The sequence below is a fragment of the Nilaparvata lugens genome, chromosome 3 (assembly GCF_014356525.2).
Source record: "Nilaparvata lugens isolate BPH chromosome 3, ASM1435652v1, whole genome shotgun sequence".
Classification (NCBI taxonomy): Eukaryota; Metazoa; Arthropoda; class Insecta; order Hemiptera; family Delphacidae; genus Nilaparvata; species Nilaparvata lugens.
In genome coordinates this window covers 56,151,102-56,176,250 of record NC_052506.1, presented here as the reverse complement: position 1 = coordinate 56,176,250, position 25,149 = coordinate 56,151,102, and the positions used below count along the sequence as shown (strand labels likewise).

The following is a 25,149-nucleotide window of genomic DNA, read 5'->3' as shown; positions in this document are numbered from 1 at the left end:
ACACTCAGTTTGGGTTCAGGGCTGGACGGTCAACAGTGGGCGCAGTTGAATTGATAATTGACAGGATAATGTGATGAACCTTTTTTTTCAAAGAATGAAGAGCACATGAGCTTTTTGCTAGTGCATTAATAATGGAAAGTGCGAGGGAATAGATCTCCCTAAAAGCATATTAGGCCTTAATAAATTTTAGCAAGCGGTGTAACGATGGGAACTCTTCGGTTCCAGGCTATGTACTATGTATACTAACACCCTGAAAAGTTAAGCTTTCCCCCAATTTGTTGCGCATAAATGTCTATTGACTGGGCTACCGGCGTATATGTATTAATCGTGCCATTCATGGATTCACAACCTATAAAGCACAAAACTTAACGAAAACTTTTCCTTTTGAAAACCGTGTCTAAAGGGTATACCAGAATGGTTTTCATAAAAAACTTTTCATTCCTATTTTTGTATATTGCATCTAGTTTTGGGATACTTCTTACTTTTCTAGTGCTAGCTCAGCAAAACACTGTCTTAGAGGAAAAAATCTGAGTGGCTTTTCAATCATCTACAATGTGGTTAATGAAAATTCGGCAGGATCAATACTATTAGTCCAAATATCGACCAGAAATAGTGAAACATTTTCTTGAAAATCTCACTGAGACTCTTGAATCCCATTCAAATAAATTTCAACAATTCTTGACAATTCAAATAATAAATGTTACGAGCACTTATAACAGTTAGTTCTAACGAAGAAGAATTAGAACAAACTACACAGATCTGTAGTGTGCGGTCCAGGCTTGTACTAAAGTGTGGTCCACGTTATAATGGCAGTGAAGAAAGATAGTAGAACATCGTTGCCGATTCTCCGCCTTGCTACTCCTTTCTATAGAAGATAGCTGATACTAGTATATCTGATGTTATATCTACTATTTATTCTTTTTAAAAGCAACCAATTATTTTTTATTCGTCCTATAGACCAACACTAGGATACCAGTGAGACTCCAAGTATCAGAGCAAACTCAAATTCAAAATTCATTTTTTTCGTAGTATCAAAGGTATACCAGTTTGGTGCCTGGTGCCCCAACGTAACAATAGCCTAAATGCAAACTATGAAACAATATAAGCTGCTTGTCTTATAAGAATAAATAATAATAATAATAATAAGGAGCATGATGATTTGATATTCTGTCAACTATATAATATCATATTAACGACTTCAAAGACATAGAAATCAAAAATCGATTATTTATAATTGAAAACATTTATTTTTCATTAAAATGGACGGATTTGGAATGTCATTACTTTTATGTTGCATTTCTATACATTTTTACAATTACTACTTGGAACAGTAATCATTAACAGTATGTTTCTTACAAAACAAAAAAGCATTGACATTTTTCTTAAAATGAGAAAATATTAGTTTTGCACATAATAATATATAGAACTTATTACAAAAGAGATGAATAAGCTTAAATAGAGAAATAGTGATTCCACTGATCACTAAGTGCAAAGAATATATCAATTTAATATTAAGCAATATTTATATTTAAACAAATTGAAAAATTCAACGCAACAAAGATAGCATTTTTTAATACCAGCTACTTCATATTTGTGCATAGTTATTAATGAAATAAGTCGCCCTACACATTGATAAACAAGACAACTCAATATGGGGTGTAGCATACAGAAAACTAGAGAAAAATTTAGCATAATTATATCAGGATAGACTTTTAAAAAACTGAATGAGACACATTCATCAAATGACACATTAATCAAAATAAAATTCATTGAAAAGACAATGCTAACATTTTAAAAGTTTAAAATATTTTCACTGAACATTGTTTTAAAACTTTCCTTTACAATCCTCGAAGACTAATCAACAACGTAAATGATAAACACAAAACCAAAATAAATACAATTTTTTTAAAACAGAAATACTGTACTAGTATTGTGGATATCTATCTATACTATATAAAGGAATTGGCTTGTACATGTACAGGATAAGAAATACATGATTGACGCATCATCACGTCTGAACTATTGAGCTGATTAACTTACAATTTTTCAATTAACTTACAATAGGCATATTTTCAGATTGATTTCTACAATGATGCAGGTCATTGCAATGTGCTGCTCTTTTATTTGTATTAATCAATCAATTTTTATATAAAACTTCCGGTAGTCGCGCCCTACTCAATCACACGAGCAGTCGCGTGTTGTAAGTTTTACAACATCCAATTTTCCAAGTGTTATGTACTCTGTTTACTGTCAAAACATATTAATTAATAAATTGTATAATTACTATTCCCATCTCATTGGATTATTTTACGCCTATAAACATTTGGATGATTACCATTTTGTAGGTACACCAAGCAAAACCATCAATTATGTGTTATTAGTTCGTTTACAGTCCCCGTATACAGTCTTTCCCTATCATACTTATGCACTGTCGCGACTAAATGGCACCTAAAGACTGAACCATTGCTCGGTTGATACTGCAACTCAGTGGAGTGATGAGGAGAAATTTTTGAAATGCATAGGTGACTCATTCACTGACATCACCCCATTCAATAGTTTTGTACAGCAAAAAAACTGACACTTTTGTACTTTTTACAACAGTGCGACTGCCGGAAGGTGAATAGTTAAAATTTCGATAGTTTAAACAATTTTATTCTATTTTTAATACAAAGTTTACGTAAGATAAAAACTCAATCAAATACTTTTCTATTGTTAATTAGTTTTAGTTATTACAGTTTTTAATACTTTTAAAATATCAGCGTAGAACTATTATAAAACGAAATTCAATGTATTTTTGCTTTTAACAGGTCAGGCCTGTCAGTTTCGGAGCACGGGTAGCACCTGCCCGTATTTAAATAAATGAAAAAAAGTTTTGTGTAATATCAACTAAAGTAATACTAGAAGAGGACGGATGTTGTATCAACAATATAAACCTTTAAAATAATAAAAATATAAAATAACACTTTCATAAAAAACGTTATAGAGATAACAGTTCAGTAAAGAAAAATAAGAAGATTCATGATGTTGATAATAATAGTAATGGTTAGGCTAATATATTAATTAAACATTTTCTCGTTTATTAAAACGAGTAAATATTCATTTACGAGTAGTAATATTCATTTGTATGAGAAATTTGCAAAATGTTACTGAAGGATTTCCAATTGCTGGAGTTGTTAACCCACCAGGAAAAATATCACAGGTTAAAATTTCTATTATCAGGGATCCAAGAATTATTATTTCTAAGTACAAGGCAAGATTATGGTCCAGTAGTAGTCAAAAATTTGATTGATTTTAGCAAAACCGCATTAGAAATGACCATAACTTATGAACAGAAGTTCTAACCTTTCTGTAGTACTGAAATCAAATTTGTATTATTTTTATTTATTCATTCATACAAATTATTATGAATAATTATTTTCGACTTTCAAGTTACCTGGATTCGTTTAAAATTTCACTGGAATATTTTATTATGAAGGCCTACGGTTGTAAAATTTCCGAGGAGGATCAACAAAATACTGTATCAACATTAAAGATTTAGAGATTAAATCTTGAAAGATTAATCTTTGACAAATTAATAGTCAATCTTTTAAAGAGCTTTTGCATCATGAGTTTCAAAATCAAGGGATCCTATAAAATTTCTAAATAATTAACAAAAATTGTAAAATTGAATGTAAAAAATTCTAATCCTAACTAAACGGTAGGCTATATATTATATAACCAGCATTCCGAAAGTAATCGATACTTTTCAACATGGCCAAATATAACAATTATAAATAAAGTAATTAATACTTTTCAACATAGCCTAATTTAATACATAGTATTTGTAGACAAATGTTCAAACATCAATCAGAATTTATGAAACAATGTATATACTATTCAACTAAAAAATTATTAGTTTCAAGATATTGTATGAGAACAGCTTCTCAAGATACTGAGTTTTTATGATGAATAGTTTTTAAGAATGCAAGTGTTCTTGAATTAAACGATAAGTTTTATCATTATTATTTAACTTACACGAGATTCTCTCTGATGAGACTCATTTGATCAGTTCACTGACATTTTGCTAACGATTTTCATCATTACAGAAACTTGGACAGAAAACTATCAGGTGAGTGTTCTTTTCAACAATGCTTAGGCTACTCAAAGAATAAATAATGTTTCGCAACATTTACATACAAAGCTAGTTTTTCAAGTAGGACTAATTGAAACAATTCAATAAAAAGCATTATAGTCAGTGATCTTGTTTGTTAGAACTAACTTTAAAATACTAGTGTATAATTTTATAAAATAATAATCTATGAACACTTTTCTTACATTAGATGTGATCGATCAAAGATGTAGTTGACACAGCAAAATAATAGAGTAGCAGATATGAGCAGTGAAAGGCACTAGTAGACCCAGTTGACAGGCACCCATTGGTGCTCGGAGGCGAGCGTGTCGAGAGCCTCCACCACTTTGCGGAAAGTCACATCAAAGTCCTCATTCACAATAATCAGATCGATGTACTTTTCGTACGTTCTCTGTAAGAGCGCGCTCTCCTCGACAGTGCGTCTAAGATCGTCCTCCTAAACAAACACACAAATTAATCGTTAATCAGCACGAATGAATCCACTGAACTTTAGTGAAGGACACACATGAAATGATCGGGAGGTCTAGAACTGGACTTTGCCTAAAACTGGATTTTGATGAATAACTTGTTCCAAAAAAGGAGATTACACTCATTAGTTCAAAAAATCTATCTACTATATCATTTTTCACTCATTAGTTGTTAAAAATAAACAAAAAAATAGAAAACAGACTTTAGTAATTAATATTTTCTGGTATTTGGTCAGATTTCCACAATGACGTTAAATAAATAAATATTCATTTCCCAAAAAAGCTAAGACTACTACATCAATTACAGAAAAATTAGATAGTTTACAATTACATATAATAGTTAGTTTGAGAAATGTGTCTTCTACATTTTTAGTGTTTTCTGTGTGGAAATTGACCTACTCCATTATGGAGTACCATGTTCTAGAGTAGGTTGAAATTGGCTGTTATGTCCATTGATTTTTCATATGAATGAACCTTAAGGCTAGACACACATCAGTTAGTCAAGAAAAGACACGTTTAGTCACAATACTTCACATAGCTGCTTATGACGCACCCACACTGGTTAGTCATTGCAATTAGACATGTCTTCATAAGCAACCATGTGAAGTATTGTGACTAAACGTGTCTTGTCTTGTCTTGACTAACTGGTGTGTGCCTAGCCTAACGATTTCACTTTCACCAACTCAAGTTCAATTTTCAGACCAAACTAGAAATGCTGATACACCATAAAATTGCATTTCAATGCATCAAATTGAAGTCAATAGTTATGTCAAATTACGAATATAATGAATAAACCAATTTTGAAAAATGTCAAGCCTAAGAACAAATTTTAGAACACACATAAGGAACCTGAAGTACTTTGCTACAGTTTTTCCAAGATATGCATTCTCAATCATGAAAATTGTAGCAACCAGCCAAATTCGTTGTAATGGTTGTTGACAACAAACAAGAATATAAAGGCAATGAACACATATTATGAAATTGATAAGTCTTGTTCACTACCTGGAATTTCTTACTCAAATCAAGTAGATTATCTCAAAGATAATTTACTGAATGAATCTAATATTCTTTCTAAGAGACACTCACATATTGTATCAGGATAATCTATATTCTGCAAAAATCACTAGTAAACAAATAATTTTTCTTTATTATTGACGCAACGCGATGCTAGAATAAGATCAAGTATATTAGCATTAGAACAATTATTTCAATAGAAATGTATGTAAGTTTTCAACTCCACTATACTAACAAATACAAATAACAGGACACACTTGGCTGTAATGAAGAAATCAGGAGACTACTCTCAAACAATACAATACAGCAAATTAGGTAAGCATGAACTCTTTGATAATGGAGATCACTAACCTCATAGACTGATGCAAGAGATTCGAGCGTACGGGCACGTCGAGAACTGAACCTGATGGAGCTCTGTCGATCGAACTACAAACACACAACAAAACACTCAAGACTCAACCAAGATGCTTATTATTAAACAAACATCTCAATTTGAAATGAAAATTACTCATTATAGGCTACTACTTTGAAGATAAATTCTTAGTCTCTGAGACTAGTTTTAATGACAATCAACATAAAAAATATACTACGTATTAGTATTTTAAATTACATGAATTCATAAGTACGTATGAAGAACATTGACAGCTACATTTCCAAGTTGTGCTTAAGGTAGCTTTATTTTCCAACAAAATGTTTTCTCTAATCAAAATTAATCATGCAATACACGCAATAGACAGAATTGATAAATTTCACATTAAAAAATAAAAATCAACTATTTCAGCACAATATTAAAGTTACTCTTTGTTGCATTTAGTTTTAGAACTATTTGTAATAAAACGTTATTTCTCCTCATGCAATTCTACAACTCAGATGAGACTGAACTATTTTAAACAGTACAAGGTAAAATGTTAATCTTCGTGCCCAACTGTATTTCATACTTGGTTATAAATCTTGATGTAAAAATCTTTGGTTTTCTTTACCAAAAGAAGTTATGTAATACTTGAAATAACTGTATTAAAGTATGAAAGGCAAATTCTTGGATAATTCATCATTATAGTGTATATCTTAATAATCCTCATTGAGGATTACATAACTGAAAATTATTCAATTATTTTGTCCAATTCATAAAAAATTCTAATGAAGGACAAATACTTATGTCTTAAAAAATAAGAAATCAAGAAATAAATAATTTCATACGTAGTTCGCTGCATATGATACGAAACTAAATAGTTTTATTCGTATCTTTCAACATTCTTTTACATAAAATATGGGCTATGTTCAAGCATGCTTCAAATTTTTTTACAACATTCAGCATCAGTTGACATAAGAATGAATACGAAATCCACTATTATATTATATAAAAGAGTTATACAAATACATAATGAAATTTGGTTCTAGCATAAATATTATAAACTAATCGATAAATATAAAATCAATTTCAAAAAAATTGCAAAACAATACTTGTATTTTTTTCAATTGGCCTCAAATTGAGTTAGCTATGGGTTAAATCTTCTGATTTGAAATTCAATCAATTTCAACAATTGAAATCATTCAATAAACAATATTAATGTCATACAAACATTAACGACATTCATGCGGGAAAATGTAGCATAGTACATGCGTGCATGGGTAGTTGCTAAGATAATATTCAAGCAATAAAATACCCATTGAATTTTGTAGAAGATATTGAGTGAATAAGGTGACACTTACAGCCAGATTACGACTGGACGCACCAGTACTGCGTCCAAAGTCGTACTGAGTTTTCAGCAGCTCCATTCCGGGTGCAGCGACGAATATTACATAGGGCTTGAACTCATTCGAGTTGTGCAGTATTTTCAACGACTGAAATCAAACAATAACAATTATTGATCAATATTGATATCAAAATTATAATCAATCATTGGCTTAACAGGTCAGATGAAAATGAATGAAATGAATGTTTACCTACACTGGAAATAAAGCTAAATAATTTGGAATTCTTTGTCAAGTAAGTATCTCAAGTTTCGATTACATAAGTCAAAAAAAAGTTTCTCATCAACATTTATCAAAGTTTAAAGTTTTTTGTCAATGTCAAAGTTGACTAGCTCATCATACATTAACTAATTCATTATTTTGAAATGTTATTGTATAATAGAATAGATTAACTTTATTCATGTAAAATTACAAGAAGTAGATAATTTTAAATAATGTCTATGGCATCACTATGATATAGACTGTAATACAATTAATACACTATAACATAAGAATATGAAAAGTTGAACTAAAAAATAGTGATGATTTACATGTATGACAAGTCTTGTGATGAGGTGCAATTCCTTAGCTGCGTCTCAAAACGTGTGGTTAGAGCCGCCGCGGCTCTAATAAACTCATATAACCTATAACCTGAGCACATAACCTATAAACTCATTTGATGATTCATTAATAATATGAATCGTAAAAGCAATATAGTAGCCAACAATTCTAATTCATCTGTCGTCATAACGTTCGTACAACATAAACATCCAATAAGTCATCGAATCTATAGATTATGTGCTCTAGCCGTGACGACTGTAACCCCGCTTCAATCACAAGACACTTGAATAGGAAAGAGTGTCTATCAAGATCAAGATGTATATTATTAAATTTAATCGAGATTAAACGCTGATTAATTATGTCATTGCCTTTCTCTTCGTTCATAGCTTTTGCTAAATCACTTTATCAAGGTTGAACTGTACTTACAATATGGAGGAAGAATGTAAAATGATACAAAATTGGCAAAATACTGGTAAAAATATTCAATGTTAAATATTTAGTTTGAATATTAATATTAAAACACGGCCAACTAGAAATAGTTGGATTGAACTTACTGAAGGACTGCAGTCAAGAACACACATCTTGCCCTGATGAACGACATCTCGAATCGAGTCAAGACTTGTGCCGTAGAGATGGCCATTGTGCTCACCATACTCCAGAAACTTGTGCTCTCTGATCTCCTTCTCCATGGCTTCTCGATCGATGAACCAGTAGTTGCGACCGTTCTCCTCCAGCTCTCGTTGCGGACGCGATGTTTCTAAACGAAAAGTTCAATTATAAAATCACAGAGATTGAAAAAATCTTTTAACGTTATTGGCAATATTGTAATATGGTATTTATTTTAATCAATCGGCAAAATGTTCTCAGTTTTATAGATATTAGAATTGTTAAAATTATAAATATTCGACAAGGATATAGTTCATTCCAAAGTTTACATCTGTGGAGAAGCCTGGACAATAGTTCTGGGGTGAAACCTATCTGAAAGGGGGAATGGAACGGGTCAAGGGAGAATAATACAAACGTGAGACCCTTCGGCAGGTAAGGGCGAGGGCACACTTGCAAAATTATGGTTTATCTTGTTTGGTAAGGAAGACGAATACGACCTCTTCAGATTTTACAGTGGTTTTGAATATTTTATAAATTATTTTTTCATCCACAACACAATTATTTTGTGATTAAAGACGATTCATTTTTATTTTTCAGGTTCTTTCAGTGTTTCTGTATCTTTCCATTACCCATTTGAAGTGATGTTTGAATTTCTGTTTGAATGATCAACTTTTTAATTGCAAAGGATATCTTCAACAGTTTAGCTTTGTATGGATATCTTCAACAGTATAGCTTTGTAAGGATATCTTTGTTTGTAGTACTGCTTGAATGATCAACTTGAATTAATTCTGAAAAATATCTTTTGAAACATGAAAATCTTCTTTCAAGGGCAAAAGAAAAAGAAGATGTAGTAAAATAAGTAGAGAGAAGAGAATAAGAAGTAGAAAGAAGATGATGCAGTAGAAAGAAGAAGATTAAGTAGGAAGTAAAAGAAGAGGAAGGAGAAAAAAGAACAATAACAATAAAGAAAAGAAGATGATGTAGAGAAAAGAAGAAGATGCAGCAGGAAGAAGAAGAAGAGGAAGGAGAAAAAAGAACAACAATAAAGAAAAGAAGATGCTGTAGGAAAAAGAAGAAGATGCAGCAGGAAGATGAAGAAGAGGAAGGAGAAAAAAGAGGAACAACAATAAAGAAAAGAAGACGCTGTAGGAAAAAGAAGATGATGCATTAGGAAGGCGTAGAAAAATAAGTAGAGAGAAGAAGAAGAATATGAAGTAGGAAGAAGATGATACAGTAGGAAGAAGAAAAGGATTAAGTGGGAAGTAAAAGAAGAGGAAGGACAAAAAAAGAACAACAATAAAGAGAAGATGCAGTAGGAAAAAGAAGAACAACAAGGAGCAGGAGTGAGTTAGGGGAATGGACTGACTTGGAAGGACAGTGCCGAACTTGTCGGGATCGCTGTTGATGAGTCGGTTCTTGAGGGTGCGGCGGCCGACGCCGGCCGAACCGACCAGTGCGAGCACGTGACGCTTGAAGGGCGGACTCTGCACCACCTCCTCGTACAGCGACAGCTCGGCCTTGTCATATTCGTTACTAGACTTCGACTGGAACAGCGCCTTCCGCTTCTTCTTAGAGATCTGAAACCACCACAAACACCCATATTACCCTTGTCACAGGTACTGTATTAAACATGAAAAACAGTTACAATGATGTAACTGATGACAGTGTATGTGTATGCACGTTCAACCATTAGTAACCAGCCCAACACTCACTCAAGTGTAGATAACTACTGTAACATAAAATAGTATCTCGGATATTAACAATTAAAAATGATATTTCACTACATATCAACATTGACTCATCAATATGCCAGGATAGCCAAAACGACTAAGGCGTTCCACCCTACAGTTGCACCCAGCTAGCGCTACCTGGTCTTGGGTTCGAATCCTGATGGTAGGCATGGACGTTTGATCATCTCATCAAATCAACCTCTCACTTTCAATTACCCATGCACAAGCAAAAATAAAGAAGCTCATATGGGCAACATCCACCATAAAAAAGTTTCATGACCACCCAACATTTATTTTAATTCTTTTATATTTAACGCAAACTTATCTTCCCGATGGATTAGTGATGTAAAATTCTCGGGAATTTAAGATCAAGGAAATATTCCCTTGGAGTTTGAAGGAAATATTCCCAAAAATCATAAAATCCCGGGAATTTATGGGAACTTAAGGAAATTTATGATTTCTTTCATAAAAAATGACCGAAAAAGACGTTTTTTGTTACACATGGTCTCAATCACCTGTTATACAACAGATTTATGTAAGAAATATAAGGATGGATAACTTATAAATTGTAGTAAGTTCAAAGAAAACAGTAATTTCAAGTTCATAGACTGATCTTAGACTGAAAGGAAAAATGAGCACTCAATAAATCATTCAATTGCACCACTATTATCATGCTACTTTCATGTCTTACAAGTTGAATAAGATTTTTTACTTTTCTTGCCCTATTACCATAGGTAAGGAAAGTATTGCTTTCCGAAAAAAATTAAGGTACCCCAATTTCTAAATTTCTATACGTTTCAAGGTCCCCTGAGTCCAAAAAAGTAGTTTTTGGGTATTGGTCTGTATGTATGTATGTGTGTATGTATGTGTGTGTGTGTGTGGTGTGTGTGTGTGTGTGTGTGTGGTGTGTGTGTGTGTGTGTGTGTGTGTGTGTGTGTGTCTATAGGTGCGTACAGACTTTCGCTCTGCTCCGCAACCGAACGTCACTCACAGCAGAGCGATTGATGATGGACCGGGGAGCAACAGTGGTTCGACCGGGGAACGCGAGAAGATCTAACATCTTCCGTAACGTTCATGATGGGTGCGTGGGAGGAGCGACTGTGGTTCGATGATGGTACGAGGGAGGAGCGTGCTCGGTGCGGGTTGGAAGCGCGAATATGTGTACGCAGCTTATGAGTGTATGTGCGTCTGTGTACACGATATCTCATCTCCCAATTAACGGAATGACTTGAAATTTGGAACTTAAGGTCCTTTCCCTATAAGGATCCGACACTAACAATTTCGAACAAATCCAATTCAAGATGGCGGCTAAAATGGAGAAAAACTGGAACTGTAGTGGAAAAGCAACTTACACAGGAGCAGTCAATAACTACTTGAGCAACTACTTGAGCTTCACTGACTTGTCGATTTGAATTAGAGCAAAGGGTAGGCCTATTTTGGATACAAAGATAATTAGTCATTATGATGAGATAGTGCAGGCTCAAAGTTGGTAGACTGTCTATTAACGTTGGTTCAGGTTGAACATTGTTTTCAACATCTTGAATCTCTCAAACAAAATTAAGATGGTTTATTGGAAAATAAAATATTTTATTTGTACAAAAAATATCAGACCAAAGCAGTTATATTAATCTGATGAGATAGCATATGATGGAGTATACGTAATTTACTATGTAAGGATTGAATACGCTTGCTAGACCCATTGTTCATATCATTAGCATGCAGCATTTTTGTTTCTGATGCTTGACACGTCACTCCTAGGATGAAAAAAATTATATCAATAGATTAATTAAAGGCCCATTGAATTGAAATTGCTTAAAAGCACCCATAATACAGAGTGCGAGTCGTCAACACAGATTATAAGAAAGGTTCAATATGGATAGAGCTCGATTGGAAATCTAAGTGAATAGCGTACACGTTCGATAAAGGTTGAAGGGAGCGTCTTGACTAGCGACCCCCTGGGTTGGAGAACTCGCTTATGTACCGTTGTATTGATCTTTGAAATCCGCAACTTGTAATTATACAGAGTTGGTAATAATTATGGAAATAGCTTGATATTTTTTAGTATAGTAACCCCCACTCAAATATTTAATACTTTAAACAAAAAAATTTTGACCCGTCATATTTTTAATGTTTTAATCATTTTTTAATCATCATATTTTTAGTCATTCATTCAAATGTATTAAAACTTTGAAACTTTTTACTTTTCTTGCCCTATTACCATAGATAAGGAAAGTTTCCGAAAAAAATTAAAGTTCCCCAATTTCTAAATTTCTATATGTTTCAAGATCCCCTGAGTCCAAAAAGTGTTTTTTGGGTATTGGTCTGTATGTGTGTGTGTGTGTGTGTGTATGAGTGTATGTGCGTCTGTGTACACGATATCTCATCTCCCAATTAACGGAATGACTTGAAATTTGGAACTTAAGGTCCTTACAATATAAGGATCCGACACGAACAATTTCGATCAAATGCAATTTAAGATGGCGTCAAAAACAGGGTTTTTCGCGATTTTCTCGAAAACGGCTCCAACGATTTTGATTAAATTCATATTTAAAATAGTTATCAATAAGCTCTATCAACTGCCACAAGTCCCATATCTGTAAAAATTTCAGGAGCTCTGCCCCATCTATGCAAAGTTTGATTTTAGATTCTCAATTATCAGGCTTCAGATACAATTCAAACGAAAAATTTCAAGTTAAAAAGATTCAGCATGAGAATCTCTACAATATTGATGTCTAGTAACATTTCCACCTAAATTTGGAAATAAGCTCGAAATTCGAGAAAATGTGATTATTCAATAATTGCAAACTGTTGATTCTATCAAATTATTCACTATGAAGAGATAACAGACCTCGTGTGTCTCTAGCGTTTTTGTCCTGTCACCAGCTGGCTCAGATCTTCTAATAATTTAAGTATACTTGAGATGCGCGTAAACACTAACTTTAAAAGTCAGGTGATCAATTTTCATAACGGCAAGGAAAGTTGTGTGAGTGCGCCACACCAGATTTTTTACTTATTAATAAATGCCTGTAAATCAGGTAAACAAAGTCAACAAAGTATTGAGAGTAATTTAACTTTCATTGCATGATTTTATTCAATTTCTCCGCACAAAAATAATTGACGCCCTAAATAAAGATTAGAGTAGAATATAAATCCAAAAATAAGAAATTATAAAATACAGCAAAATAGGCTAGACTAAAACAAGGAGCATACTCGAGTTTAATTCAATATTAAAAAGAAAATAATTCCACAGCTCACAACCTTTCAAGAGTCATTGAGGCTCACTTTACTTGTAATAAGATACTAGTCCAGGCAACGAATGCTCAAAAAGATATAGAGGGAAAAGTTTGGAACCCAATTTTTTACCTCGCAGTCCTTTTAAGGATAGTGAGGAGGTAAGCATATAAAAAGTCCTCACTCCTACCACACTCAACACTAAAACTGCTATAAAAATTAATGGAAAGCATAAAATGATGAAATACAGAAATGGAAAAATGCAACTTTTAAGCTACCCTCACCCCTTGAGCTCAAGGAGTAGGGATGAGGACTTTTGATATGTTCACCTTCCAACTAGTTCAAACAAAGTTGCGAAGTTAAATATTGTGTTCCAAACGTTCCCTCCCAATTTCCCTGACAATTGATCTATTGTTGTTAAACTGAAGATTTCACACTCAACGCTATAACGGTTGCAACAATCGTTGGGAGATGCGTAAAATAATATGACCATAGATGAAATTGAAGAGAATATAATTCTCTATGAGCCCGTGATTAGCACAGATTTTATCAATGAATTGTTAAAAAGTTATAAGGCCAAAAAGATGGAAAAATCGGAGCCGGAAGGGGTTTTCTTCAAAATGTGATACCTTAGAGAGCTCATACCTGGAAAACTATGAGAGGTATGGAAAAATGTTGGAAATGAAACTTGTAGGATAATTTGTGAGCTTTAATATTATGATTGTGTTCGACAAAAATTTCCGAAAGGCGCATATTGTTCGAGATATATGCAAAAAACAACATATGGCACTTTCAAACCAGCCCCACCACCTTAGCACTGGGGGTAGGAATGAGGACTTTTGATATGTTTACCCCCTTACTACTATTAAAAGAGCTACAGGGTCAAAAATTTTGTTCCAAAATTTTCCCTCCATAATCTTTCATTGACTGGACTATACGAGTATTTAAAAGACAGTGAGTGAGCAAAAACAGGCTCAAAGAATGATGATTAATTGATTATATCACTGTAAAATGTGACTGAGCTTGATCAATATGAAATAGATTGATGATTTATTGATTATATTGATGTAAAATATGAGTGGCATTAATCAATTTCAATTTTTTTTAGAACAATTTTATAAATTCCCTTAAGTTCCCATAAATTCCCAACATTTCTTGGCCTCGGAAATATTGCCAAATCATAAGTTCCTTCCCACTGGGAATATTCCCGATCCACATCACTACGATGAATGCATTTTTTAGGAGAATATTTTATGGTTTATACTTAATAGTTCAATTGAGCTCTTGTGATGATAATCGCCAAGAATTGAAGTGTCACTGAAAGTAGCCCTTACAACACGTTTTTAAATACGGTCCAGAGTTGCCGTGTATTAAAAATTTGGAAATGAGCTGACAAAAAATATTGAAAATATTATAAAAGATAAATATTGAATTGAGAAATCCTAAAATAGCACGATTCGTTAAAAAATGTTTTTCAGATTGGAATCTATCAACTACTACTCACCCTTGTACCACATATGCTAATCTTATGAACGTAATCGGCTTCTGGCTTGACGAATGCCTTTCTCCTCTCTTCTAGCTCCAGGGAGGGAATCAGGCCGATTGGTCCATTCCAGCCGTACTTCTTGGCCTGCCACCAGTTCGGGTCCTTTTGATTTAGAACCTGAAATTATAACATTCAATCACATTTATTTATTTACCTACAAAAGCTCACAGAATAAATCCATGAAGAGCCTCAATGACATCAACTAGCTTAGTCACATATATTTGTTGCAAAATAAGAATGAAAAATTTTCGAATACTAATTCGATAAGAGGCGAAATGAGGCCAAGTGAAAAAAAGAACTAATGATAATAGTAAAATATAAAAAGAAAACAAATAATAAAATAAAATAAAGTTAATATAGAATAGAGAAAAATAGGACTTGGGAAGAGAAAAAAACAATCAGGGAGTTTAGTAGCTGACAATTAATCAAAGGATTAATAATTGTACTATATTTCCTCAAGATCAATTAACTCGATGATGGGTTACTATTGACCTCTGAAATGAATATGATATTAGCAAATAAATAAGTTATAAGCAAGGTCGGACACAAGGACACTAAGGAACAACATGTGATGACAAGTTGCATTTATTTAAATTCACTAAATCATATAATAATATCGTTTGTTCAATAATTAATAAATGAATTTGATAATGTAGGGTTAAGCCCATAAACAATATAATTTGAATTTTAAAGAGTTCTTTCAAGTTTATAAATTTATTAAGGATGAGCATGTAGTGCTTTCACCCAAGGGTTGCCCGACTCAAGTTTGGACAGTGTAACGTCAGAATTTTTACAAACGATATAGGCCTACCAGTTTGTCTATGGAAAATTGAGTCGAAGAGATTTTGAAATAATATTATCATAAATCACTCACATACGTTATTCGTATATGCTGTTTTAGGTTATTCGAAAACCATTTGCAACTGTTTGTGAATCTAGATCTTAATAAATGAATAAATCATAGATCTTGATGTTATTTCAACAGCCGATAAGGGTGGGTAGTCATAATTTTTAGATTATTATTTTAGAAAGTTGCTTATCAAAGCTGTTTGGCGGATCTCACCGTGACAATATGTAAGAACTGTAATGATGAGTCGTTCTGATGAATGGCATGTGAAACAGAATATTTAGTCTTGGTCTATTAAATGGGACATAAAGTTAGTAAATTAAATTAAAATTAATAAAGTTGGTGAATTAGTAATCATTTAAAGAATAATTAACCTAGCTATATCATTCTAGCGAGAGCTGTAGAATGAACTATTTGCTACTATTTATTCGTAATAATTACAGTACATGATGGATTACAACGTTGGATTTGAGTTTTGTATACTAGAAATATAGGAATATAGGGCCTAACATGACACAAGTCAATACTTGCAGGTGCGTTGTTGGAGTTAGGTTGAACTTGGAACGTTGACTAATATAGAAATTAAATCACTAACTAGAGAACAGAGTATATTATAGTAAACTTGAATAGGAGAGATGTCAAAATTGAAGATAAATTATTGTACTCACGGTCAAAATATCTCCCTGCTTGAATGGCAGTCCAAGTTCCTTGCAAGGAATTAAGCTGTCTTCGCTCGGATCGTAATCAAAGAGTGCTCTCACATAATACTGCAAATTGAATACATCTTTTCAGAACTTGATACATTGATACTACACAAATATATAACTATCAATCAATCTCTTTATTCAATACATACAATGTATATTGTACATGAATGCGTCATCTCATTAAAAAATACTTCTAATTAAACATAAAACTAGAAAGATAGAAAGAAACACAAAAAAAGAGACAATACAACAACAGACAAGGTAGGTAATGTATCCCTAATTCCCCGGTTAAAATTCTTCAAAACTATAAGTTTAGAAGAATACTATTATTTATTTTATCTTATTATTATTTATTTTTACTCTATTAGGTACTTTTTCAACTCGATTTTGAATCTTGTCCTATCCGTTTCGCTTCTGATGCTACTCGGGAGGTACCTCATGAATTTCATTCTCATATATGTTAGACTTTGTTTAAATTTTTCTCTCCTATATTCCATTATAATGAAATCATTTCTATATCTTGTATGGTAATTGTGAACATTTGATTGCCTATTGAACGAGTGCTCGTTATTTTTTACATGTAACATTGTTTTGTAGATGTAACACAGTCATAAATCCTAGCTTCTTAAAAAGTGACCTACATGACTGTTGATTATTATTAATATTCAAAATTATTCTTTTTGTAGTTTTAGTATTTTGTTTAAATTAGCTAAACTAGTCCCTCCATATACTTCAATTCCATATGCAATGTGTGCGTGTATAGTGGCAAAATAAGCTGATTTTAAAGTTACTGTGTTGCAAATGGGTGCCAGCCTTCCAAGTGTATAAATTCCTGAACTAAACCTTCTGCTAATTTTTAATACATGTTTTTCCCAGGTAAGCGTGCTATCAAGACAAATGCCCACAAATTTAATTTCATTCTTATTATCTAGTTCATCTATTTCTTAATATTAGAATTTCTGCAAGTGAAATGGACAAATTTTGTTTTATCATCGTTTAGTAATAGGTTTCTTCTACTCAAATAGTTTTTTTTTAAATCAAAATAGAATCCTTACATTTAGTTTCAATTGAGTTGAAACTACTCACAAATGAGTCTGCTGTACACAAACTTATATCGTCAGCATACATACAAAATTTGGTATTTTCTATGGCATCATATGCATATTTCGGCAGTCATCCCAAATAGCAAAGGAACAAGAATGGCCCCAACACAGATCCCTGCGGTACAGAGTACTTAATATTCCTTATGCTAGATTTAACGTCTAACAGGTTATTTTCATTAAAATGATTGATATTTACATACTGTCGCCTGCCTTCTAAATATGACTCTATCCAACTAAGCTCTTTACCCCTTATTCCATAAGTTTCAAGTTTGTCCAAAAGTATTCTATGATCAACGCTGTCAAACGCTTTTGTCAAATTCAGGAAGGTGCCAACAATATTGTCCCCTTTGTCTAATTTCTCTAAAATAGATTCTAAATATTCAATCACAGTAGTTACTGTAGACCTGTTTTTTCTATACCCATGCTGTTCCGTATCTAACAGTTTATTAATTTCAAAATAGTTCATCAGTTGTACTAGCACACACTTTTTAAATATTTTTGCATAAAATGTTTGAATAGCCAATGGTCTAAAATTTAATGGATCAGAAGGGTCTCCCTTTTTGTGTAATGGTATCAATTTTGAATTTTTTAGTTCGTTTGGATACTTTCCAGTTATGAGTGAAGTGTTAATTACGTGTAGAAGGGGCTTAATCAGTTATGATTTAGCCTCCTTAATAATTCTCATTGGGATATCGTCATAGTCTGCTGACCACTTTGGTTTGATTGAATCAATTATACTGATCAGAGCTTCTTCATCAATTGTTTTGCAAATGAACCTGGAGTCTGTAATATTTTGTGGTTTGTCAATGGGCGTGCTAGCATTGGTCAGATTAGGAACAACATGCGTATCAACCATTTCTACAAAGTTATTATTTTGCATATTTGCTACTTCATAAGGATCATCTATATCTAAATCATTTTTATTAAGTACAACCTTGCCAATCACAAGGCTCTACCACAGAATACATACAGAATGGAAAGTATCAATCCAACCAGTGCATTTTACATGACGTAAAGACTTGAGTGAACCAAGACCACGTCAAGTGACTGCGCCATCTTGTTAGAAATTAAAATTACCGCTACTATAATAGTGAGGTCCACGTTATAATGGCAGTGTTTGATTAGCGATGGTATTGCTATCCTTGTCTATCATTCAAAAAAGCGGATAGCGCTATCTCTTTCTCGCTTTGCTCTGTTGCCAGATAATCTTCTAACAATGTAGAATTAATATAAAAATTGTACACGTAAAATTCTAACCTTATCTTGGACTTTGTCACCTATAAATTTGGAAGAAAAATAGCACAAGGACTACTGTACCTTATTATTTTACCTACCAATGTTATTACATTAGTGTAATTTGCATTGTAAAAAAAATAATAATTAATTAACAAAATATGCCATCTTAATTATTAAAATTCATTAAGAAATTATTGAAAAATATAATCTCGTGCTTAATAAAATATAATTTATTATTTTGAACAAGAATGAACAGTTAATATTACATCAATAAACCTGTATCAGCTACCGTCTACAGAAGGCATTGACAAGACAGAGGTTCGGTAACGTTGTTCTGCTATCTTTTTCCACTGCCATTATAACATGGACCTCACTATATTACAATGCTAGACTTTCTTTCAAGATGTCGGGTTTTGGCGTCAGGATAGGGCCTACTAGCTGAGTTTCCATTCTGTATGTATTCTGTGGCTCTACTGGCTGTACTGTATTGTGTGATGAATTAATAATGAAGTCTACAGAGAACAACGTCATAGATGAATACAGATTAAAACCAAGATGAATATAGGACGTGTGGAAATAATCTCATTTAATAGTCTACGAGAAGTTAAAAATCTCTAAATTCATTTCAAAACGCGTTTTCGAATAGAAATTGAAAATAATTAATTCAGCCTGAAATAATCGATTATCATACTAGTAATTTTTATAATAATTAATCTTACAACGATTCAACATGATAAAATATGTATAAAAGTTGTTTGATATAGACAGCTTTGGAAAAATATTACTTTCAATTTATGAAAAAAATTCTGATGTGATTGAGTCAAGAGGTCTGTTCATCCCTTGGTGGTTAGCAGTTAGCAAACACTGCCTGAAACTGAGAGATCCTGGGTTCTATTTTCCAGGCCTGGTCATTAATTCTTATCAATACCGTTCATTTGACTTTCCTAAAGCTATTTCCAATATAGCAAGTTGATTTGCTGTGTGAAGTAGTTTGTGAGATGTGTTGCTGTGCTGACCTGATGGTGTTTGAGTGCCTTCTCGACAGTGCCACTGGGAGAAATGCGGAACTGGACAGTGTCTCTGGCTTTGGCGACCTCGAGCTGCAGGTCCTCGGGTGTAGCGACGTGAGTGCCGTTCACCTCCAGGATGACGTCACCCGGCTGCAGCAGGCCTTGGCGGTCGATCGCGCCACCCGACAGGATGCGAGCCACCACCAGGTAGCCGTTCTCGTCCACTTGCACCGTCAAGCCCTGCAAGCCAAGTCATCAATAGATTCATTCTTTTTCTATGTATATTCTGTTATTCAACATTTCTGCATAACAGTGTATATTTCTTTCCTCAAATTCAATTTAGTTTGTTGTTGCAACATTTCCAAAATGCATAACAAAGTTAAAATACAGAAACATATAATATGATCATCCAAAGTCGTAGAATAACAGATTACAGAATATCACTGGATGGTCCAGTAGAGGAAGAATACATTCATTTTATATTATCAGTCTTGATTCAGCATACAACCTGCGCGGCAAGGTAGATATAGCCTACCTACCCTATGAAGAGTCCCCAGGAAGAGAGTCTACACGGCTACACCAGAAATGAGAGAGTTCAGTTTACTTTGATCGGGCAACAAGTGAACAACGCACCGCATTTCTTCATTATATATTATAATCCACAACATTATTAATCAACTAGTGTGAGTAGTGTATTAGTGAGACACTAACCGGTTTGGGTCACCCATTCTTTTTTCCCTATTGTTATATCTCTTTCTTCCCCACCTGACACATAAATTGAGCTTTCCACTAATCAAGTGGGTAATAATTTTTTTGCAAGCACTTATAGACACACACATAAGAGCTAGGACAACTGGCCTAACGAATCACCTATCTAACAATTAATTTATATTGTACAAACACTTATCAACAAGAGTTATCATTTTATTATTATTAAATTTAATTTAAAGATATTTAAAATTATTCGTGATATTATTAGAAGAGCTAGATTCCTATCCATATTACATTGTTTCAATCTCAAGAGTAATTACATTGATTCAATCTCAAGAGCTGTGACATTCCTTGTAAAATGACTAAGAACAGAATTATTCGAAGGGTCAACTACCACATTCTTCTTGATATACAGTAAAAACTCAAATGCAGGAATAGTCAGTCTATTGATTTGGTGGAACATAGGGGTGTGGTGAGAGGTAATGTGATGATGTCGCAGAGATTTGTTCCTATCCTACTATTATGAATTTCACTATTATCTAACAATAATTTATCCTATGTAAAAAATCCGATTCAATCTTAATCCTATTTACAATTTATTCCATATACCAAACTATTTATCCCACACTACTATTATCCTATAATATTCTACTATTCTAATGCTGTAAGACACTGCAAAAAAAATCAAGTTTAACAAAAATTCTTACTATTACTTAATTCTATCCCTTTGATAATCAAAGATGAAGTTTTTTCCTTGTTTAATTTTCAATACCATTCCATTAAAGTCATAATGTAAAGCTGATAGTTGCAGTGATAGTAGTTTTAATTTTTCTGCTCAAAATTTTCAAGTTTATTTCAATATTATTGAAACTTTCGGATTGTTTTGTGTTATTTCCGGCTCTTATCAACCCTTCGAAATTCAAAATTCATCAGTCATATCTCGAATACGTATTCTCTGAGTGTTAATCTTAAAATTTTAAACTTAACCTCACTTTGGACTATTTATGTGCCAAAATCAAGGAATTGAAGAAGTTTTGGGCAATTGCCTGTTTCTCTTTCCAAATATCGTGTTTGTGACTGTTCTAATAAATAAATAAATTCCATATAAGTTTACATTCCTGTTAGCCTATTTATTATGGCATGTTTAGTGTTTAATTGAATGAATGAATACTAAAATATGCCTAGAACTGAGTGCTATGAAAGATTCTAAAAGCGTCCAAAAACACAAATATTGATAAAAAAGTAATACCTAGTTATTTATGAGATGACTAATAACGCCACTACAAAATCATTTGATAAGATTGTAAATAACTTTTTCATGCGATATTCTTTCTTAAATAATTTTCAACTGTAACAATATGTGGAAATTAGAACTCGCCTCTACAACAGTAAGGTAAGTTATCATTTGAAGAGCAATTTTGACTAATATGCAGTTTTCATGAGATCTGTAATGCACCAATATCTTCTTACCAGTGGTTCATTGAAATTCTTCCTCAGTCCTACAATTCTATAGTTCTCCATTGCGACTTCACCGTTTGTTTTAGGCAACTTTGAATCAGTCTTTTCTTCCCACACCGAGAAACTAAACGTTTGTTCAGCAATTGTGTCGTGAGCTTGCAGGAGTCCCTAAAAAGTGTAGAATAGTCTTGAATAAAAGTGAAACTTCAAACTTGTAATAACAAATAGCAATATGAATCTAATAGACAATAAAATCTACATTAAAGGCATAGGTTTAATAGTCGATTTAATTCAACAAGAATCCTAGAAACCGGTCTCAAGTTGAATACTGAATAATCTATTTAAGCCACACAGTGAACAGATGTTGTAGAGTCTGAAAAATATTCAAATACATTGTAAGCTTTAAATACAAAGTAAGCTACGTTATAATCAGGCTACTCCTCTTTACTATGAATGTAGAATAATACTTTACGAACCTGAAAATGAGGATCTCCAATAATATGCGCAAGCTCGCGAGATTCTCGACTCTTTGACCTCTGAAAAGAAGTTTTCAAGTCTTTTGATAGTTTGACGTTTCCAGTTGAAACAGGCACAATTGGATAATTTTCAGGTTCTTCTAATTTATCAGAAACCTGCAAAACACATAGCAATAAGTTTATAAAAATTGAAGTAATTCAACTTGATTTTAAATTTTATTTCTGAAATAAAAACTTCTAATTGAGTATTAAATTAATAGCCTACTACTATTAAAATGCAAAATAACTTGACTAATTCCTTGGAAAATGAATTAATAATCAAAATTAAAAATATCCTTTGCTAACCTTGTCGAAGAAAGTGACTGACACTGTGTAGCCAACACCCATACCCATACTAAAATGACTCATAATAAGATGATTACTTACAATATTCCAAGTAAGGAAACGGAAATCAAAATTAATATTAACAACGAATCGCAAAAAAATCTTCAATTACAATTCTGGTAATGCCACTGCTGTCAGTGAATCTACTTTGCATGGAATACCTGAACAGAATAAACAAACTCGTTGCCAAGTAGATGCAAAGAAACTAGGTTAGAACCAATATAAACATACAGGTAACTTGAAGTTCTTAAAGAGATGAATCCATTATGATGATATTACTGTAATAAATAGCAACAACCTGAAGTTTTAGAGTTTGATTTCAGGTTTTAACGTTAACAATACCAAAAGTTTTACATCTAGAGACGCCAAGTTGTTTACAGTAACATCATCACAAACTCACATAACCTACATTAGTTTTTTTCTAGAATGAATAAACGTAATGATTACTTAATTATCGTTATTTAAAGAACTATATAATTATAAACTTTGAAATACAATCAAATTTAACACATACACATCACAATCACTACAATATTTCAAGTCAATGGCCCAACCCAAAACTCAAAACATAACTCTACAAGGAATGAAGGAATCTGCTGAAGGAATTTCACCAAGCAAGCTGTTGTAAGCTGGGAAGGTGTGCGATCACTATTACCAACCTAATCAACAAGAACACAGACAGTGCACGTATGGCAGTCTGTAGGGAACGAACTATGTCACAAAATGACCGCTTGAAGCTGAATATTGGACAGGCAATTGCACAATAATTAACCTACTAGGACTCCAATTAAATACGCCTACTTGGAAGACACGAAAATGTGAATTGTATTTCGCAACTGGAATGAAAGATGAGTCATTCCACCAGCAACCTTGGTTGAGGGAATTTTATTACGTTCTCTCACCTGTCGCACTTGACAATGACAGTAGGGTAAGCCTACCTGTCACCCCACCCAACGTCTTTCGTCTTATCAAAACAAAGAGCATCCACATCAATGCTTCTCCCCCCTCCCTCTTAAAGGGACTGCCCGCCAGAATACCAAGAATTTCCCGTCACTATCAGTGAAGAACATCAAGTATAGAAGTACTTAAGTATATAAGTGGCTTCCCTCTCTTCCAAGCATCACTGACCTTAACCACATAAACAATGGGTTGGGGAAAAATTATAACGTTTTGTGGAAGTGTGGTCACAGACTCACAGTTTGGTCTCGGAATTCACACCGGAAAGTTTAGGCCCGGTTGCACAAAAGCCGGTTAAATTTTTCACTTTTGATAAGACGACTTCTCTGATTGGTTCTCGTGGAATTAATCACGGTAAAAATTTAACCAGCTTTTGTTGTGCAAACGGCACTTATTGTATAAAAAATACAACAAGCCACGGCTTGTTGTAATCCTTGGGGACCCAAGGATTTAAATGTCTATTGGCGTAGCTAAAGCACCTTTGGTTTGGGGGGGTGTGGTAAGGGGAAAATCCCACTATAGGTATAAAAAAGGTCCGGGGGTTTTTCCCCTTGACATTTTGAGAAAAATACCTTGTATTTGGTGCAATTTTTATTTTTAAAACAAACATCCCAATCCATTTTCATTTTGTGTTCGCGGATGAAGGCTACTTAGTACAGGCAATGAGTACTCAAACAAGGGTATAGAAGGAAAAGTTTGGAAGAGAATTTTTAACCAAGCAGTTATGTTTAGGGTAGTAAGAAGGTAAACATATCAAAAGTACCCACCCCTTCCCACCGTGCTAAGGGGGTGGGGATGGTTCAAAGGTACCAATTTTTGGTTTCTCGAATATAACTCGAAAACTATGCATCTTACGGACATGAATGTTCTATACAAAATAGAAGCTTACATAATTTCCTACAATATTCATCCCATGCATTTTTATATCTGCTCTTGAAGGAGTGGCATTTTCGAAAAAACACGTTTGCTTGAAATTTTTTACTCTTATAACTTCTTGAAAATCGATGGAAAACATCCATGATTATGAGCTCATAGAGCATTGAATTTGATTTATAATATTTCACACATTTACGCATTTCCCTACGATTATTCCCACTTTAGTGTCGAGTGTGAAATCATCAGTTTTGCAACAATCTACCAATTGACAAAGGAATTTGAAGGGAGTGTTTTGAACACAATTTTTGACTTTGCAGCTTTATTGGGACTAGTTTGGATGAGAACATATTGAACATATATAAGTCCGTC

General features: G+C 33.2%; 1 protein-coding gene across 6 annotated transcripts in view; it reads right to left on the bottom strand.

Moving 5' to 3' along the window:
- Positions 1-1,227: 1,227 nt before the first annotated feature.
- Positions 1,228-25,149, bottom strand: part of LOC111054354 (MAGUK p55 subfamily member 6) — a 70,755-nt gene continuing 46,833 nt past the window's right edge. For 2 of the 6 annotated variants that reach the window (XM_022341368.2, XM_022341369.2), the window contains exons 3-12: positions 22,564-22,719; positions 22,100-22,255; positions 19,925-20,158; positions 16,531-16,629; positions 14,974-15,132; positions 9,875-10,085; positions 8,457-8,659; positions 7,321-7,452; positions 5,962-6,036; positions 1,228-4,565 (exon numbers count right to left, since the gene is read on the bottom strand). In XM_022341368.2, coding sequence (XP_022197060.1) covers positions 4,389-4,565; positions 5,962-6,036; positions 7,321-7,452; positions 8,457-8,659; positions 9,875-10,085; positions 14,974-15,132; positions 16,531-16,629; positions 19,925-20,158; positions 22,100-22,255; positions 22,564-22,719 — 1,602 coding nt within the window. In that variant the 3' untranslated portion in view covers positions 1,228-4,388. Of the gene's footprint in view, positions 4,566-5,961; positions 6,037-7,320; positions 7,453-8,456; positions 8,660-9,874; positions 10,086-14,973; positions 15,133-16,530; positions 16,630-19,924; positions 20,159-22,099; positions 22,256-22,563; positions 22,720-22,908; positions 22,972-23,356; positions 23,634-25,149 lie in introns of those variants that run through there. The other 4 variants (XM_022341370.2, XM_039424098.1, XM_039424099.1 and 1 more) reach the window with 4 other exon arrangements.